Here is a 20,855-nt window from a genome sequence, read left to right on the forward strand (position 1 = left end):
TTGAGAAGTAGCATACAGGTCGTTCTGCTACAACTGGCGTTTTGTCAATGTGAATTCGTAACGCCATTGATGAATAGGGGACGCTATTTCTAAAGCACGAAATTTTAAAGTGTGTGTTGACTATAGTGCAATTGCATCACCAAAAGTTTAAGTGTTATTTGTATTGAATGATTCTTGTATAGCACAGGGTCGCAGAGGAATGCAACTATTGCACTATAGAAGAAATGCCTGTACTAATTAAATGTAGACATTGCGGAACATAGTGGTATGTAGGGATCAGGGTGTACTGATATGAGTCAAGTAAAGTTAGTATGCAGATACAGTGTGATTAGGAAAGCAAATGGAATGTTGTTTATTGCAAAGAGAATTGAATCTAAGAATAGGGAAATACTAGTGCAGTTGTACAAGGTATTGGTGAGACTACATCAAGAGTATTCTACAATTTTAGCCTCTTTATTTGAAAATTATTATCTTTTTAAAAGCGGTTCAGAGAAGGTTCATTTGATTTGATTTCTGAGATGAAAGGGTTCTCCTATGAATGGGTTAAGCCCAAAACCATGAAGAGGTGATCCTAATGCAACATAAAATCTTGAGCGACTAGGATACAATGAATGCCAGAATATTTTTTGGCTAGGTCACATCCTCCCTCATACAGTAAAATTCTTTGCAAATTAAGTTGTGCATATAATTACTCAGTAAATAAGTGAAAAATGTAGTACAAAAATATTTTTAATTTAAGTGTCATTGTAATATTATGTAGCTACAAAAGCAAGTAAGATGTTAGGAATTCTGCAGCAAGGAACTCACCATTTTACCCCTAAAAGCCTGTCCGCCCAGAAGGCACAAGTCAGGAGAGGGATGGACTACTCTCCACCTGGATGAGTGCAGCTTCAACAACACTCAAGAAACTCGACAGTATCCAGGCTAAAGCAGCCCCTTGATTGTCCCCCAACTCCCCCATGACCATATATAACACCTTCAAAATTCACTCCTTCCACCACTGATGCACAGTGACCTCAAGTGTGTCCCATCTACAAGATGCACTGAAACAACTTGCCAAGGCTCTTTAGGCAGCATCTTCCAAGGAGCAGGAAAATCGACGTTTCAGGCAAAAGCCCTTCATCGGGACGATTCCTGATGAAGGGCTTTTGCCCGAAACGTCGATTTTCCTGCTCCTCGGATGCTGCCTGACCTGCTGTGCTTTTCCAGCGCCACACTCTTGACTCTAATCTCCAGCATCTGCAGTCCTCACTTTCACCTGGTATCTTCCAAGCCTTCAATCTCCAACTTCCTGTAGGACAGGATAGCAGATACATAGGAACACCATCACCTGCAGGCTCCCCTCCAAGCCAAACACAGTTCTGACTTGGAACTGTATAGCTCCTCCTTCGCTGTCAAAGTTCTGGAGTCCTATCAGCTCAAGAAGGCAGCACACCACTACCTTTCCCAGGGCCCGTAAGGTTGGGCTATAAATGTTGGCCCAGCCTGAGGTGTCCTATATCCCATGACCAAATATCTAAAACATGAAATGGATACTGAAATGGGCTGAACTTTGTTTTGTTCTTTCGTGGCTGATGTTATTTGTAACTCGCAACTAGTTTGCTTAGTGTGTTTCAGTTCTGTCTTTCCTGTGCATTTAGAATTATACCATCATTGCAGATTCCCCATCATTAAAAAATCAATCAGACATAGCAACCTTTAAGTGAATCACTAATTTGAGCAGCCACACTAAGGAACTGATTCCCTTATAATGTTGAAATGTTATTGGATTTGAATTGTTTGATTGTCTTGTTAAGAAACTCTAGAAACAAATAGAGAGAGGCTTTGACTGAAAATCTGTTTTGTTTTGCAGGCTATCATGAGAGGCGAACTAGACGTTCTCAAGGATTGGTGTTATGAAGCAGTATGTATTTTAGTTAAACAAATCTTCCCCCTTTTTTAAATTGCATAAGAAAATAAATGTTCTCCCCAGGATCAATTTATTCAGTGTTGTTGAGGCCATACGGAAGGTTTTCTGTATCAGTGTATGGGTGCAGCTTGATGCTGAACGACCAAAAGAAGTGCTCAATAGACCTAAATGACAGGGAAAAACCAGTCAGCAGTTCCTACAACCCCAAGATCACATCCTGACATTCCTGCTGGAGTGTGTGGACATTGTATGGTTGGGTCTGTACCGGTTGGCATTTCAATCTTATTGAAACCTTATTGAAGTCTCCTGAGGAGACTTGCTGAAATGGATTCTGTGAGCATGTTCCTTTTGTGGGGAGACTAGAACTCAGGAGCAGAGTTTAGGAATAAGGGGCCTCCCTTTTGAGGGCTGAGATGAGTATTTTTTTCTCTCTAAAGGTTATTAGTCTGTGAAATTCTCTTTCCCAGAAAGAAGTGGAAGCTGAATCTCTTATTGTCAAGGCAAAGTTGGTCAGGCTTTTGATAGACAAAGGAGTGGAGGGCTACTGGAGGTGGACAGGAAAGTGGGGCTCAGACCACAAGCAAGTCAGCCATGATCTCATTGAAGCAAGTAGAGCAGGCTTGAAGCCAAAGGGCTGAACCTTGCTCTTCAGTCCTGTGTTCCAAAGTATCGAGGCAGTATTAGGTTTGGCTGTGAAAGCCCTCCTGAAAATCAGGTTAGAATGGGAAAAATTACCAGAGGCACCTGTAGAGTTCCCGACCTAGCTCATCTAAAAGGCAGACGACAATATTGAGATCCACTGGAGAATCATTATGATAAAACCATGAGAATTGACAGTGGTAATTGGTGGGTAAATGTGAAACAAGTTTCCCTAATCCCTCTTAAAGTAACCTTCATGAAATGTTAGGGGACACAGGGTCAAGTATGAAGGAAGAACTGAAGGAAATCCTTATTAGTCAGGAAATGGTATTGGAGAAATTGGTGGGATTAAAACCCGATGCTCTGCATCCCAGAGTAGTTGAGGAAGTGGCCCTAGAAATAGTGGATGCATTGGTGGTCATTTTCTGGCATTCTTTGGAAGAGTTCCAAAGGACAGGAAGGTAGCTAATGTAGCCACTTTTTCCAAAAGGAAGGAGAGAGAAAATGGGGAATTACAGGCTAGTTAGCCGAACATTGGTGGTTGGGAAAGTGCTGAAGTCAATTTATTAAGGATGTAATAACTCTACATTTGGAACCTGGTGAAAGGGTCATCCAAGTCGGCATGGATTCACTCAAGGGAAATCATGCTTGCCAAATTTTCTAGAAGTTTTTTTAGGATGTGATTAGTAAAACGGACGAAGGGTGAATCAGTGGATGTTGTGTATCTGGACTTTCAAAACGTTTTGCTAAGATTCCACACGAAGATTAGTTAGTAAAAATCAAAGCTCATGATATTGAAAGTAAGTTATTAGTAGAAAACTCATTGGCAGACAGGAAGCAGAGAGTTGGAATAAAGTGATCCTATTTAGAGTACCCGGCAATGGCAAATGGGGGAATGCACGGTTCAGTGCTAAGACTCCAACTATTCACAATACAGAAGAAGCTCGAGTATCCGAAGGACACAGGCGGGGAGTATTTCGTTTGGATAATTGAATTCTGGATAATTGAATGCCAGAAAATATAGTTTAGCCAAGCATTGGGAACTTGCAATCTTGCTGGATAATTCGATATTTGGATAAACGAAACGGATACAAGGTTCCTCTGTATACATTAACGATTTGGACAAAGGAATTAAACGTCATATCTCCAAATTTGCAGATGACACTAAGCTGGGTGGCAGTATGTGCTACAGGGTGGCGTGGACAGGCTGGCTGAGTAGGCAAATGCAATATGTGGTTAATTGTGAGGTTATCCACTTTGGTCATAAAAACAGGGAGGCATATTATCTGAATGGTGGCAGTTTTGGAAAAGGTGAGGTGCATCGAAACCTGGGTGTGATGGTAGAAAAGTTGTTGAAGGTTGGATGCAGGTGAAGCAGGTGGTGAGGAAAGCTAATGGGAAGCTGGCCTTCATAGCGGGACGATTTGAGTATCAGAGTAGGGTTGTCTTGCTGCTTTTATATAAGGCCTTGGTGAGGCCACACCTTGAGAATTCAGTGCAGTTTGTTCTCCCAGCCTGAGGAAAGACATTCTTGCTATTGAAGGAATCCAGCAACGGTTCACCAGATTGATTCCTGGGATGGCAAGACTGACATTGAAGAAAGACTGGATCAACTGGGCTTGAATTTGCTGGAATCTACAAGAAACATATAAAATCCTGATGAGACTGGATAGGCTAGGTGTGGGAAGAACATTCCCAAGGTTGGGCAAGTCTAAAATTAGGAGTCACCACCTAAGAATAAGGGTAAAACATTCAGGACTGAGATGAGGAAGAATTTCTTCACTTGTTTGTGAATGTGTGGAATTCTGTACCACAAAGCTGTTGGGGCCAGTTCAAGAGGGAGCTGGTTGTGGCCCTTGCAGCAAACAGAATCAAGGGGAATGAAGAGAAAGCAGGACCGGAATACTGGAGTTGCATGATTGGCCATGATCATATTGAATGGTGGTGCAGGCTTGAAGGGTCAAACGGCCTCTTTCTGCATCTATTTTCAATCATAAATGTCTCTGCTAATTCCACTCCTTACTTCCAATCAATTTTACTGTTGAATCTTGAGAAATGAGGAATTAAAAAAAAGCCAAACTCTTGTTTGTTACCCCATAATTGGAATATTTATGAAGGTAGGATGTAAGCATAAGAGGTACAGTTAGTAAATTTGCAGATGAAACCAAAATTGGAGGTGTAGTGGACAGTGAAGAAGGTTACCTCAGATTACAACAGGATTTTGATCAGCTGGGCCAATGGGCCGAGAAGCGGCAGATGGAGTTTAATTCAGATAAATGTGAGGTGCTGTATTTTGGGAAAGCAAATCTTAGCAGGACTTATACACGTAATGGTAAGGTCCTAGGGAGTGTTGCTGTAAAAAGAGACCTTGGAGTGCACGTTCATAGCTCCTTGAAAGTGGAATCGCAGGTAGATAAGATAGTGAAGGAGGAGTTTGGTATGCTTTCCTTTATTGGTCAGAGTATTGAGTGCAGGAGTTGGGATGTCATGTTGTGGCTGTACAGGACATTAGTTAGGCCACTGTTGGAATATTGTGTGCAATTCTGTTCTCCATCCTATCGGAAGGATGTTGTGAAACTTGAAAGGGTTCAGAAAAGGTTTACAAGGATGTTGCCAGGGTTGGAGGATTTGAGCTATGGGGAAAAGCTGAACAGACTGGGGCTGTTTCCCTGGAGTGTCGGAGGCTGAGGGGCGACCTTATAGAGGTTTACAAAATCATGAGGGGCATGGATAGGGTAAATAGACAAAGTCTTTTCCCTGGGGTGGGGGAGTCCAGAACTGGAGGGCGTAGGTTTAGAGTGAGAGGTTAAAGATATAAAAAGGACCTAAGGGGCGACGTTTTCGTGCAGAGGGTGGTATGTGTATGGAATGAGCTGCCAGAGGAAGCGGTGGAGGCTGGTACAATTGCAACATTTAAAAGGCATTTGGATGGGTATATGAATAGGAAAGGTTTGGAGGGATATGGGCGGGGTGCTGGCACGTGTGACTAGATTGGGTTGGGATATCTGGTTGGCATGGACGAATTGGACCAACGGGTCTGTTTCCATGCTGTACATCTCTATGACGCTATGTATTCTTAATACAGCTGGGTTGGTAGTTGGAGCAGATCACAGAGTGAATGCAGTATGTGAAAGTAAAATCTGAAATACAGTTGTTAGCATAATGAGCTTGTCAATTGTGAATCACCTTCACTAATAAGGTGCATTTTTTTGCAAGGTTTGAAGCTCAGATTGAGGTTTAGGGTGTAGGTGTGCTCACTGAGCTGTAGGTTTGATATCCAGACGTTTCATTACCTGGCTAGGTAACATCATCAGTGGCGACCTCCAAGTGAAGCGAAGCTGTTGTCTCCTGGGGCTTGTGGTGATGTCATTTCCTGTTCGTTTTCTGAGGGGTTGATAGATGGTATCTAGATCTATGTGTTGGTTTATGGCGCTGTGGTTGGAGTGCCAGGCCTCTAAGAATTCTCTGGCATGTCTTTGCTTAGCCATAAACAAACACATAGATCTAGATACCATCTATCAACCCCTCAGAAAATGAACAGGAAATGACATCACCACAAACCCCAGGAGCCCCATCCAGGACAAACATATAAATAGAAAGCAGGAGACAACAGCTTCGCTTCACTTGAAGGTCGCCACTGATGATGTTACCTAGCCAGGTAATGAAACATCTGGATATCAAGCCTACAGCTGAGCGAGCAAACCTACACCCTAAGGTGCATGTTTCTGTCCTTGCAAAGAGAGAAATTGTTCTGTTTGCAGGAAACAGTCTGATGTTGGGGAGTTTGAGATTAACCTTTGTTATCAAATCAGTCTCCAGAGAATTTTGAGATTTAAGGTCGCTCTTCACAGTTCTCTGGAACTGCGGGATATTTTTGGTATTCTGTACAGTTGAAGAAATGCTTATAAATAATTTACTTTGTCCAGCTTATTTTACTGTTGCTATGCACTGTTATTGATGGATGCACATGCAGTGCCTGGCAATCAGTTGTTTTGGGTTGCAGCATTGTCTCTAAGGATCTTTGTAATTTGTTTGGATTATTTTGGGAGCCTAAGCTAATGGTGGGCATTTCAATTTAGTGCAAACTAAGGAAAATAAAGAATTCACATTTATAATAGCCTTTTTGCATTCTTGGAACACCCTAAAACTCTTAGCTATTGACGTTTGAGGTATATTCCTAGTTATTTAAGGAGGTAAACAAGCAACCAGTTTGCGAATGGTGAGCTCTCTTAAACAGCTAATGAATAAATCATCTGTTTTGGCATTTGAAAAAGGAAATGTTCACCAGGACTTGTTGGAGAACCATGTTGCTATTCTTCAAACAATGTAATTGAATCTTTTATGCTGCTTGAGCATGCAGATGAGGTCTTGGTTTGACATCTCACCTAAGACATTTAATTCACTGAAGGAATAGTGAAAATTGGCAATGTTTTAGGTCCAGTTAGGCTTGACCTTTTTTTATTGTCCAGCTTCATCACTCAGTCTACAATCTGAGCCACCATCCCAGAGCATTAGCAAGCATGCCTTCTCACTGTATTTCTAGATTCCCATTCTAATTATCAGGAATCCTGAGAAAATGAATGGATTTGCAGAATACTGTGATATATTTAAATAAATTAGCAAACTGAGGAGTTTCTGAGAGGTCTGGCAGACTTCAAAGTAGATAAAATCTTCAGGACTGATGAAATATATCTCAGGCTGTTAAGTGAGGAAAGTGAGGAAACAGCAGGGGTGCTGGTAATAATTTTCAATTCCTCTTTGATCACAGGAGAGGTGCCAGAGGATTGAATGACAGCTAATATGGTACTATTATTCAAGGAAGGGAGCAAGGGGTAAACTAGCAAACCATAGGCCATACAGACTAACCTCAGTAGTGGGTAATCTATTGGAAGTAATTCTAAGAGACGGAACTAATCTGCACTTGGGGTTAATGAAGAACAGTCGACATGGTTTTGTTAAAGTGAAGTCATGTCTGACCAACTTAATTGAACTTTTGGAGAGGCGGCCAAGTGTGTAGAGGATGATGACTTTGACATGGTCTACTTGGATTTCAGGAAGGTCTTTTGATAAGACCCTGCACGGGAGACTGATCTCAAAGATACAAGCCCATGAGATCCAACAAAATTTGGCTAACTGGATCCAGAATTAACTGAGTGGAAGGAAGCACAAGGTGATGGTGGAGGGGTGTTTTTGAAGATATAGTTGAGCTGGTCAGATGGGCTGATCAGTCACAAATAGATTTCAATCTGAATAAGTGTGAAGTAATGCACTTGGGCAGGACAAACATGGCAAGGGAATACTCAAACAGTAGGACCCTGGGAAGCACCAAGGATCAGAGGCATGTGGGATACTTGCCTTTATTAGCCAAAGCATTGTGTTTAAGAGCAGGAAGGTTGTGCTGAAACTGTATGAAAAAAGTTGGTTAGGCTACAGCTAGAGTGTTGTGTGCAGTTTTGAAATCCACATCATAGGATGGATATGATTTCACTGGAGAGGAGATTTACCAGGATTTGCCACTGTTACCTGGGCTGAGAGGCCTGGACAGAGTTGACATGGAGAACATGTTTCCATTAGTGGGACAGACTGGGACCTGAGGGCACAATCTCAGTGTGAAGGGATGACATTTGGAATGGAGATGATGAGGAATTTCTTCAGTCAGAGGGTAGTTAATCTGAGGAACTCAGTGTCCTCAGCAATAATTGCTTATATTTAAGACAAATAGGTTCTTGATTGGTAAGGAACCCAAAGGTCATAGGGAAAAGGCGGGAGAATGCGTTTGAGAAACATATCCACCATGATCAAATGGTAGAGCAGGCTCAATTGGCCTAATTCTGGCATTGTATCTTATGGAGATTTTTAGTTGTGAAGAGAAATTGGATGGACTGGGATTGCATACCTTGGAGCAGAGGAGACTGAGGCGGAACACCATTGAGATGTAAAAAATTGAGGACTAGACAAGCTTTTCCCTTGTGGAAGGGTCAATGACCAGGGCATCGATTTAAGATAAGGGAGCAGGAGATTTAGAGAGGATGTGAGGAATAGGTTTTTCACCCAGGTGGAAATCTGGAACTCTCTGCCTGTAAGGATGGTAGATGCTAAAGTGCTCATAGCATTTAAGTGTTTAGATATGCACTTGCAGTGTCAAAGGCATATGAGGTTCTAGGCCAAGTGCTGGAAATTGGGATTAAAATGGTTAGGTGGTTGTTTTTGACCAGCGCAGAGTCAGTTGACTGAAGAGACATTTTCTGTGACCTCTATGACTCTGACTCTATAATACCATTCGAAATCTGGAATTTCAATTTAGTGGTGAAAAGTGAAGAACTCTACTTGCCACCACTTGCTACTCAATTCCTTTTGTTTCAGATAATTCTATTCCTTTCCACCAGTTGACTTTCAATTGAATTTCCATCCAGACCTAAATTTCAGGTTGTTTTCTACTCAGTTCTTGATCTGCTGTTCCTGCCATGGAATCTGTCAATCCTTTCTGTCTGACTGTACTGATCAGGCATCTTTCAAGTCCTTATAAGCTCTACATGAGCTGACCAGTCTGTACCTCTGGTCAATGGAGGGTACAGAGTGAAGCTAATTTCACAGCTAATACATTAAAGTTTGTCACTGCCAAAACTCGGGTGCTTTGTCCCTATATGTACATATTAAAACTGTAAATGAAATATGTGATGAGAACAAGTCATTGCATCACAAGATGACGTTGCATCATTTGAGTGGCGTGCAATGTATTCTGGAAGTGTTTTATCATTTTCCTACCCAATGAGATATAGAATTGTTTAACTATTATAGTCTCAGAAATGACAACCATGACAACTGTTCATTAATTGTTGTAAAAATAAATCTGGTTAAATAAAATCCTTTGCAGGTCAAATCTGCTTTCCTTACGTACTCAGACTTGTATGTGACTCCAGATCCACGATAACGTCATTGATTATTCATTGCCCTCTGAAATGACCTAGCAAGCCACTCAGTTCAAGGGCAATTGGGGGATGGGAACAAATGTTGGCCTTGTGAGTGATGCACATCCCACAAGCAAATAAAAAAACTCCATTCCAAAATTTCAAGCTGAAGTGTGAACCTTGAGTAGAATTAAACTCATAATTCATAAATGTCCAAGACATTGGATATTCCAATTTAGTTGACCTCTTCAGACAGTTCAATGGGTTTGTATTTAACAGTAACATTTTGTTTCTTTACCTCACCATCAGACTTACAGCCAGCTTGCACAACCCATCCAGCAAGCCAAAGCCATGAACCTTCAGTTCCGATCCAAAATACTTGACATTGACAATATTGATGTAAGTAATTGGCTTAGTTAGCAGTGTTCACTCTCTCACTGTGTAACGGCAGGTCCATGAGTACCGGGTGCCTTATTTTGTATCTAACCCCTGTTGTATGTGATTTAGAAATGCTTAATGCTAGCACTTGGCATTTGAAAAGAAATGTTCCATTCCTTAGCACTGGCATGTCTCATCTTGTTAATATGACTCTCAACAAAAACAGAGAATTCAAGAAATACATAGCAGGTGAGTTAATTCTGCAAGAGTGATTTTCATGTTGGCTTTTCACAGCAGGTCAATGAAAGAGGTATGTCAAACTGTCAATCTGTCTGCCTGTGCTTCACTCTGTGTACCAGTATTGTTTTAGTGCTTGCTGCTATATTTTTAAAATTTTTCCAAAAGCCTGGGTTATGGCCTTGAGATTGTGCTTTTAAGGGCATTTGTCATGTTTGTAATAACACAACCAATGCAATGGGAGCGGGTCACAATTTATGTACAATGGCTGTTATGTTATTTCTGACACTGCATTGGTATATTTATCACTTTAGGACATTTGACTCAAGATCATCACCAGTTGTCCAAGACAAGATCGCAAAATAATCTCCAGGAACAAGCTTTGAGCTGTACTAAAACTATGATGCATAATAGTTGAAAGTTAGGCACCTGTAAACTAATTACTGACTCATGTTAACAAAATTAGATTAGATTACTTACAGTGTGAAAACAGGTCCTTCGGCCCAACAAGTCCACACCGACCCGCCGAAGCGCACCCACCCAGACCCATACCCCTACATTTACCGCTGCAACTAACACTACGGGCAATTTAGCATGGCCAATTCACATGCACATTTTTGGACTGTGGGAGGAAACCGGAGCACCCGGAGGAAACCCACGCAGACATGGGAAGAATGTGCAAACTCCACACAGAGAGTCGCCTGAGGCGGGAATTGAACCCGGGTCTCTGGCGCTGTGAGGCAGCAGTGCTAACCACTGTGCCACCATGCCACCCAAAATATGCTGCAATTTGCTATGGATCAGCCGAAACCCCCTCAAAATATGTTAAGAATATAGTTTAGACCCTAACTTTTCCTTATTTTAAAAGTGTAAGGTTTTATGTTGCAGATGCAATTCGATTGGTCAAACTATCAACTTTCAGTAAGACATGCTTTATTTTTACGTTGCATGTACAGTTAAAATACAGACAAAATAATAAAAGAATTGGCTTAACTGGAACTATTGAAATGCTTCACAAAATAATATATATATATATATTATATACTAATTGACTTCCAATACAGTAACATCCCATGAACACACCCATGGCAAAGGCAAATTCACTAAAGTAGATTGTCTCACATGCCATTCTGCAGCAGGGAGAGAACACCAGCTTTTACCTATAACGGAGAGAGGAATAAGAACTTCCACATCCAGCTTTAAGGCCCAGCAATTACAGGAAGCTAAAACTAAAAATTCTGGTTTTATGGAAGCTTGCTCCCACCGATTCAGGTTGCTTCTAATGTTCCTACTTGAAAATAACAGCCCAAGGCCTCGCAAGCTGTTTATTTTATTGGCTTTGAGAAACACCTGTCTCAAGCTTTCATCGTAATACCAGGACAGAATTAAAGCCATAGTATTGTCACAAATTGGCCTCAGTGTTCCTGAACTTGCATGCAGCAGATCAGTACCAGAACACTAGCTGATGACCATAAAGGTAAATGTACATGTAAAGACAAGAGGCTGTGTTTAGCTCTATAGTCATAGTTCCAAAACTACACAATCTGCCAACATTCATTATCTAGACATATCATTTTAAATTATTCAGCAAAGAGTTCACAATGTCTCTGGAAATGTACCTAACTGAATCACTTTCTTCGATAAAGAAGAAAGCACTGGTAGAAGACCTGAGGGCTGATGTTATGGATATAAAATAATGAGGGGCATAGGTAAGATGAATAGCCAAGGTCTTTTCCCAGGGAAGGTGAGGCCAAAGCTAGAGGGCATATCTTTAAGGTGAGGGGGAAAGATTTAAAAGGGACCCAAGGGACAACAGAGGGTGGTGCATATATGGAATGAGCTGCCAGAGGAAGTGAAAGAGGTGAGTACAATTAGTCTGCATGGACGGTTGGGCCAAAGCGTCTGTTTCCATGCCTATGACTCCATGACACATGAAATCTGCAGTATGAATGCCTAGTGATGTAGGTCTGTTGTAGTCGATGCTTCCTGGGTGTCCCAACATATAGAAATTAAGACCAAAGTAAATAGGGAAACCAGGGATAATGTATTAAACAAAATAATCATCTAACATATGTAGCAAATTGCAACATAGGAACAAGAAACTATTCAATTTTGCACAAAAAAAAACAAATGCAGGCATCTCAAGGAACCAAGGGTGAGATGTTGAATTACAGAAACATCAATATAGGATGCTATCTGTCCATTTTACCTGTGCAAGTGCTGGGCTCTTCAACTGGACCAGTCTAATGCAAAGTGCATTTCCTGCTCAATTATTGTGTTCAGATTTTTGTTACAGCTTTTGGATTGACTGTAACTGTACTTACTGACTTATCCATGGTGTTTTGCTATTTTGGTTTCTGTGTGTTCTGCTTTTGAAGATCAGGGCTCCCTAGATTTTAAGACATTCTTGTACTTGCCTTCCTAGAAGGTTCCTGCACAGTGCACCTTCCTCAAGGACAAGTGGTGAATCTATTCTTAACCCCCTGGGATTATAGGATTACTGTTCTCAAATTCTGAGAATTATATGGAGGAAGTCAAAGTGATGATCCTTCTCTCTCCTGACCCTCTCCCCAGGCATCTTCACTAATTCCCTTCTTTTGCTGTTTTCGGGGCCCTGCCAGGTCTCTGCCCAGGTTTGCCTGTATTTTAATTTTATTTTAATTACTTAAATAAACAATTCAGTTATGTTATTGACATATGGGGGATTTAATAGGATAAGAGTAAAATTAAAGACTTCTGATTTACTTTCAGAGAATGACTTTTATTCTCTTTAGCGGTCACATTTCTCTTTTAATCTCCTTAATGGCTAATTCCTCAGGTACTTGAATTAATGCTTTCCTTTAAAAGGGCTCTGTGAGACTGCTTTCACTGAGTATCCATCCAAATTCAACCTTGAACACAATGCCAGGAATTTCTAATTATCTTAAAATTGCGATTGTCATTTCTGCAACGAAGTATTTACTACAGTATAGCTCCTGCTTTCTCCCCAAAAGTTTGTTGTGTGTTTATAGAACACTCAAGTACAAGTTTGGTACCAGAATGAAGAAAAGAGCTGGACAAATTACAGAAACCAAATTTAAAAGCAATAAAAGGCTGGAAATATACAGCTAGTCTAAGTGTCTGCAGCAAAACAGAAAGTAGTTTGTCAATGATTCAGCTCTAAGACCCTTTCTAATTCTAGAGGAATGGTTTTAACCCTGCATCATTAACTGTCTGTGTTCTGTTTTTCCACAAATGCTGCTTAACTTTTCTTTGAAAGCTGATTTTAAACATCCATGGCTATGAGGTTGTCAGATACAGGAGATTGATATAATGAGTGTATATTGTGTACCTTCAAGTTCCTTGAAATATTACGATGCTCCTATTACAATAAAGTCATACAACATGGAAATAGACCCTTTTGATCCAATTAGTCTATGCTGATGATGTCCCCAAACTAAACTAGTCTCACCTGCCTGCATTTGGCCCATATTCCCCCTTAAACCCTTCCTAACCATGTACTTATCCAAATGCCTTTCAATATTATAACTGTCCCTGCATCCACCACTTCCTCTGGCAGTTCATTCCACACACAAGCCACTCACTGTGCAAAAATAGTTCATGTCCTTCTTAAATCTTTCTCCTCTCACCTTAAAAAATGCCCCCTAGTTTTGAAATCCCCCACCTTTGAGAAAATACCTTTGCTATTCACCTTATCTGTGCTCCTCATGATTTTATAAACCTCTAAGGTCATCTCTCAACCTTGTATGCTCCAGTGAAACAAGTCCCAGCCTATTCAGCCTATTTTTATAACTCAAACCCTCCATTCCCAGCAACATCCTGATAAATCATTTCTGAACCTTCTTCATAATATTCTTCCTATAACAGGGTGACCAGAACTGCCTCACCAACATCCTCTACAATCTGAATATGATGTCCCAACTCGTTTACTCAAAGGTCTGACCAGTGAAGGCAAGCATACTAAACGCCTTGTCTATCTGTGATCCAAATTTCCAAAAATTATGTACCCGAACCCCTGGTTGTCTCTCCATGCCGTCATAAATTCAGTAAGGTGTTTGAAATATCCATGGTTGGGGATTAAATTGAGAATTCCAGGTCTGCAAAAGTATCACTTGGGACAGTTTAATCCTGATTCTATTCTTTGACCCAAAGCTCACAGTGCCTCAGTATAGCAGGATATCATCTATTGATCTGTCATGCCTGCACTGGGTCTTTGAAGGATAATTTACTGAGTGCCAGATCCCAGCTCTCTCTCCATAGCCCTCCACTTATTTAAGATAATAATTGAGTTACCTCTCAATTGCTCCTATTGGTTCTTCATCCATCACACACTTTTAATTACACTTGATTTTCCTTTCACAAATCCACATCCTTAATTAATCTACATTTGTCCAAGTGACTATAACTTTGATCAGAATGATTGATTCTGGAAACTTCATTACCACTGAGGTTAAATTGCCCACCCTTTTGTTGCTGGGCTTACCTTCACACCATTTTTTTGAACAAGGATGTAACATGTATAATGCCAATTTTATTCACAGGAAAGCACAATTTGAGCAAATCATTTTAAGCTGCCTGAACCCTGACAGCAAACAAAATAGAGTTAATTATTTTCAAATCAAAATTGTATTGCTTTCTCCACTTGTCTTTTAGTTTAGAGTATTTTACAAAAGGGAGAAACCCAATAAGCTTTGGGTGTTTCTGATCTGTCCATGTGCTCAACCTTTCAACTGTTTTGCACTCTAGAAAATATGTAGTGACTTGAAATTTATATTGTCTACTATTTTCTGGTAACTAACTTTATGACTCAGTTGTTCTGTGGCTAGAAAAATAGCTTAGAGTCATAGAGTTGGACCATTCGGTCCAACTCATCCATGCCAACCTAATCTAGTCCTATTTGGCAACACTTGGCCCATATCCCTCTAAACCCTTCCTATTCATATACCAGATGCCTTTTAAATGCTGCAATTGTACCAGCCTCCACCCCTTCCTCTGGCAGTTCATTCCATACACCCACCACCCTCTGCTAAAGTTGCCCCTTAAGTCCCTTTAAACCTTTCCCCGTCACCATAAAGCTATGCCGCCTAGTTTTGGACTCCCCACTCAGGGAAAAGAATTTGTCTATTTATCGTATCCGTGCCCCTCATGATTTTATAAACCTCTACAAGGTCACGTTTCAGCCTCTGATGCTCCAGGGAAAACAGCCCCATCCTATTCAGCCTCTCCTATAGCTCAAGCCCTCCAACCCTGGCAACATCCTTGTAAATCTTTTTTGAATCCTTTCCAGTTGTTCAACATCCTTCCAATAGGAAGGGGACCAGAATTGCACGCAATAGTCCTAAAGTGGACTAACCAACATCCTGTACAGCCAAAATATGACCTCCCAACTCCTATACTCAATTCTCTGACCAATAAAGGAAAGCATATCAAACACCGCCTTCACTATCCTATCTACCTACAACTCCTTACTCTGATTTTTCTAATTTACAATCTATGTCACCTGGGATTTTAATAGCTTGCCATAATGGACAATTTGCCCAACAAGTTTTGATAACATATTTGGAATATCAGAAAGCTTGAATTATTTAATCTAAAATTCCTCTCTAAGAAATGAAACAAACTCAGTATTTTATCTGAGTATAAATTCCTGACTGTCCAAATTTTCTTTGTTGCTCCCTTACAGGACAGTTATATATGTGATTAAGTGCATAGAGCTGCGCTTGGAACATAAGATGGGGTCTGATCAGGACATTATGTGCAGCAGCAATACATCTCTGTAATTCCTCCAGCCCTATATCCCTTTGGAGAATTCTGTATTCTTATAACTCTGCCTCAGCATTCCCCATTGACTTTGCACTGCCATTGACAGCTCTTCACATATCTCAGCCCTAAGATCTGAAATCGTCTCCCTTTAAATCTTATTCACACTTTTAACTAACCTGAACCCTATCTTTTGAAATATTGTGGTCACCTGTCCCATATTTTTGTGTATGATTCCATTCTTGTGTTGTGCCTTGCAATACTTGCCTAAGTTGCCATAGAAATGCAGTCTGTTGTTGACAACATTTCAGATCAGTCCTTTCCTTAGTTACTACAAAGTCACTGACATTTTGAACCTGGATCCTCCACTTGGATCAGAAAAAATGTTGCATTTTATGGCCCAAACTGCCAAGAATTGTTGAGATACAGACCTGAACTTGACCTTTATTTGAATTTGGCTTTCAATAAAAAAGAAGAAATAGCAAAGTGCCCTTCATGTCTTCCTTCATAGTAAGTCTTATTGCATTGAGTAAAAGGAATTCATCTGCAAACATCTAACTGTGATTTAAGAATTTTCAGCCCTCAGCAGTTTATTTAGTAGCCCCATTCTAAATATAATTTGCATCCAAATTACTGAATAACATCAACAATATAGAGAAATAATCACAACATTCGTCTTTGATAATGAGCTTATCAGTGATTTGTTTGTCAAAAGGCAGTCCCATTCAATGTTCTGAAGTGTTTTGCAGCCAAGTTTCCAGAAACTCTTGACATCATTATGTAGTGAATTATTGATAGTTTTGAACAAGCTTTCTGGAGCTGGTAGATATTTGAAGAGCCTATATGATCTTAACGAATCCATGCTAATTTTTTTTTGTCAGTGCAGTTAATATTAATGAGAATACTGACTAAACACCATGAACATTGACTTAAGAATCTGCATTAGTGGGAATTACTATCAGGAAGCCTGAGACCTTGGAATACAGAAATAAGTATTAGCTACAAAGAGAAACTGAACCTGAGATGGACACACAATTCTGGGAATACGTTGGTTCATCAGCCTCTGAAAAGAGACAGAATTAATAATTTAATGAATGTTTACTGGTGAAGGGTCTCCAGCTGGAATTTAATCTTTTGTTTTAAATCAACAGTTTCCAGCAGTGTCTGTTTACATTGATTGTGGGACAGAGTTTTTGGCTTGTCCTTATGTTCTTCTCAGACAGAGCATGGTATGTGGATGTATTTATAAAGGATAGAGGGACTGGCACAGTGGGATGCAGAGGAAATCCCAGAGGAGAGAAATAAAATGGAACGTTTAAATTGTCTATTAATTATTCGTCTTTGATAGGACTCATGCCAGAAGAAGTTGTATTCACATAATCCAGCTGTGAGGGAATGCATAGTATCTTTTAGTCTCATTAGAAAAAGCTCTAAACACTGGCTTCATTACAAATGACATTTTAAAAGTTCATTTATGGCATGTGGGCATTAGTGACTGGCCAGCATTTATTGTTTGTCCCTATTGCACTTGAGAAGATGGTGGTGAACTCCTTGCAGGTCATTGCTGTGAGTTGACCTATAATGCCATTGGGGAGGGAATTAGAATGAAGGTTATTAAGCCATTAAAAACAGATTTGGAAAACAAATAAAAATAATAATACCTTTCTCACTGATCTATTCCAAACTCCAACAAGTCACAGTACTGACCATCACCAGGAGATGGGCAACAACAACAAAAATAAGGGAGGATGGGAAGAGAGGACGGGAATTGAATTAATATAGGTTTGGAGGAGGAAATAATGCACTGAAGCTCCCATGGTACCCATCTCCCTGTAAAAGGCATTAAGGATCACGGTGGCAAAGATAAGTGCCACCTGGCTGAGTTAGTAGCCCAACGCCTTTTGAGTAGGAAAGTTATGGCTTCATGCCAGACTCCAGAAGTTGGGAACATAATCTAGATTGGCACTCGATCAGTAACGAAAGAATTTGCATTGTCAATTATTAAAATCAGGTTGTGTAAAATTTAGAAGTGGCATGATGCTGCTCTGGTTAACATTCCCCTCTCAGCTAGCACCACCACCAAAAACTCTTTAATTGAAGATTGTTGTGGGATCTTGCCATGCTAAATTTTCTTTCATGACGATAATCATTGCATTTGAAAATACATTTGTATCCTTTGTGATATGCTTTGACAGATTTCCAGATAAAGTTTTTGTAAAATTCCCACCCTCTGTTTACTGCTACAAAAGAAACAGGGCATGTTGGGCTTTAGTCATGATAACGTAAGAAATAGGTGAAGTGTGACATAATAAAGTGCTTTTTATGCAAGACTCCATCAAAGACCATCACAGGGAATGGAGCAAGTCCAAGTTGCTCTGCCACCCGTTGCTTGTATCCTCTAATTGGCATAGTGAAGTCTTGTTTCAGGAGCATACAAATGCACCAAACCAGCTCATTTTGACCTAGGACTGAATGCTGGTAGTCCGTGCATTAGAGAATTGTATGTTTCATGCAAAGCTAATGTTGTTTGCATTTTAACAAGGTCTCTGTGGAAGAGTAGTTAGACAATTGAAAAAGCAGTTGAAACTGGGTCCGCTAGGCTTTATGTGAGGAACATATAAACACAACTAGTCAACTACATACAACTGAGCACTTTCTGTGACTCTCTCTCTCTCGAGAGAGAGAGTTGGAATTAGTTAATTAAGGGTTCAGTTTCCTGGTAAATGTTGGTACCAACAAAGGAGGTTCTGCACGGTCAGAATGAGGAGCTAGGCATCAATTATGAAGCAGAACCTCAAAGGCAATAGTCTTGAGATTATTATAGAGCCAGGTGCAAAATGGTCATATTAGGCTGGAGCGATGAATGTGTGGCTCAAAGACTGGTGTGGGAGCAGTGAGTTCCAATGTATGGAATACTGGCACCAGTTCCAGGGAAGTGGATATGTGCCAAGGAGACACTGTTAATTTGAACTGTACTAAGGCCAGTTTTCTTGCAAGCTGCATAATATGGAAGTAGAAAAGGTTTTAAACTAAATAGTGGGGCCAAGAGATCAAGCTTAGAAAGATTGTAAATCAAAGAGTAGAAATGAGGCACGGAGAGAGAGATTTATACAGACAGTGGTAAACAGACCATGACAAGAAGGGAGATAGAGTATAAATCTAAGAGTAAACTAACTGCTCAGACTGAAATTTATAGCAGGATAAAACTGAATACTGTATCTGAATGTGCATAGCATCTGATGAAGAGCCACTGAACTTGAACCTTTACCATTGTTTTCTCCCTACAGATGCTGACAGACCTGCTGAGTTTCTCCAGCGATTCATTTTTTGACTTAAATTATCTTGTTAATTTTTATCTGCTTAAGTTATTGTCTGTTAAGTAAATTAAGTCTCTTGTTTAAATACAAAACTGGTGTCTAGATTTTAATTAATGGCAAATTCTGGAATTGCTTATTCAAAACTCTGGTTACAAACCATTGAAGTAACAATTGAGGGCCATTGAAGGGTTTAATTTAACTGTGTTGCGAGTATCGAAGTGGAAGGCAGATTTGGTTCAGCTGTCTCCATGTCAAGATACAGTGAAGATGCCCCTCCGTAGAAGTGATCATAATATGATGGAAAAACATTCAATTTGGGGGAGAGGAATGGGTCCAAAGCTGTTTTTAAAAAATTAAATAAGGGAAATTGAGGGTGTGGAGGCAGAGCTGTTGAAAGTGAATGGGCAAGTTAGGTTTAAAAAAAATCGGTTGAGTAGCAGTGGCAGACGTCTAAGTTGACAGGTATTTCAGAATACACAGATACATTCCATAAACAAGAAAACGTCCAAGGAATGGATCCAGCATCCATAACCGGAAATGTTAAAAATAGGATCAGTCTTAAAGAGAAACTATAATTATGCCAAGACAGATGGCAGGTTAGAAGATTAGACAATTTTTTTTTTACAAAAAGCAGCTGAGTATATTCAGGAATTAATAAGGGAGGGACGAATGTAGAAATTGAGAGAAAATTAGTCTGAAATTTTAGAAGCAATAGTAAGTGTTTGTGTAAATATTTTAGTGTTAACAAACTGAGTAGTATCTATAGTGACTGTGGAAAAGTAACAGTAGAATATATGGAGATGTCAGATTAACTGAACAGGTATTTTGCAACTGAACTCTCTGCCTTTCAGGGCTTAAGAGTAACATCAGCTTTAAGTCAGGAAGTAGAAGGGAGGGAGGAACTGTGGAAAGTTACAATCACCAAAGAAGTGCTAGACAGTAAATTGTTGGATCTGTAGGCTTGCAAGTACCTCAGTTCTAGAGAGATAGTTGATGCACTGGTTCTTATTTTCCAAAATTCCCTTGATTCAACGAATCATTAGATTGAAAGTTAGCAAATACAATTCATTTAGTCAAAAAGTGAGGAAGGTCCAAAGCAGGAAACTATTAGCTTGGCATCTAGCATAGGGAAAATGTTAGAACCTATTATTAAAGAAGTTATACCATGGGCACTTAGATAAGTTTAAGATAATGTTGTGTGCAGGGAAAATCATGTTTAAACAATAAATTAGATTAGATTACTTAGTGTGGAAACAGGCCTTTCGGCCCAACAAGTCCACACCGACCCACTGAAGCGCAACCCACCCAGACCCATTCCCCTACATTTACCCCTGCACCTAACACTATGGGCAATTTAGCGTGGCCAATTCACCTAACTTGCACATCTTTTGGACTTTGGGAGGAAACCAGAGCATCCGGAGGAAACCCACGCAGACAATGGGAGAATGTGCAAACTCCACACAGTCAGTCGCCTGAGGCAGGAATTGAACCTGGGTCTCTGGCGCTGTGAGGCAGCAGTGCTAGCCACCGTGCCGCCCACGCGGAGTTGGTATGTTGTGGATAAAGGAGAACCAGTGACTGTACTGTACTTAGATTTCCAGAGCCATTTGATAAACTGCCACATCACAGCTTATTGTAGGAAATAAAAGCTCATGAGTAGCATATTGCCATGGTATGGGTGGTTGACAATAAGGAAGAATGTGTTTA

At 40.3% G+C, this 20,855-nt stretch overlaps 1 protein-coding gene across 1 annotated transcript in view; it reads left to right on the plus strand.

Moving 5' to 3' along the window:
• Positions 1-20,855, plus strand: part of timm44 (translocase of inner mitochondrial membrane 44 homolog (yeast)) — an 86,200-nt gene that overhangs the window by 49,501 nt on the left and 15,844 nt on the right. Inside the window, exons 10-11 of the mRNA XM_043721044.1 lie at positions 1,853-1,903; positions 9,766-9,855. Of these exons, the coding sequence (XP_043576979.1) occupies positions 1,853-1,903; positions 9,766-9,855 (141 nt within the window). The remainder of the gene's footprint in view (positions 1-1,852; positions 1,904-9,765; positions 9,856-20,855) is intronic.

Source organism: Chiloscyllium plagiosum, chromosome 31, assembly GCF_004010195.1.
Source record: "Chiloscyllium plagiosum isolate BGI_BamShark_2017 chromosome 31, ASM401019v2, whole genome shotgun sequence".
NCBI classification, from domain to species: domain Eukaryota; kingdom Metazoa; phylum Chordata; class Chondrichthyes; order Orectolobiformes; family Hemiscylliidae; genus Chiloscyllium; species Chiloscyllium plagiosum.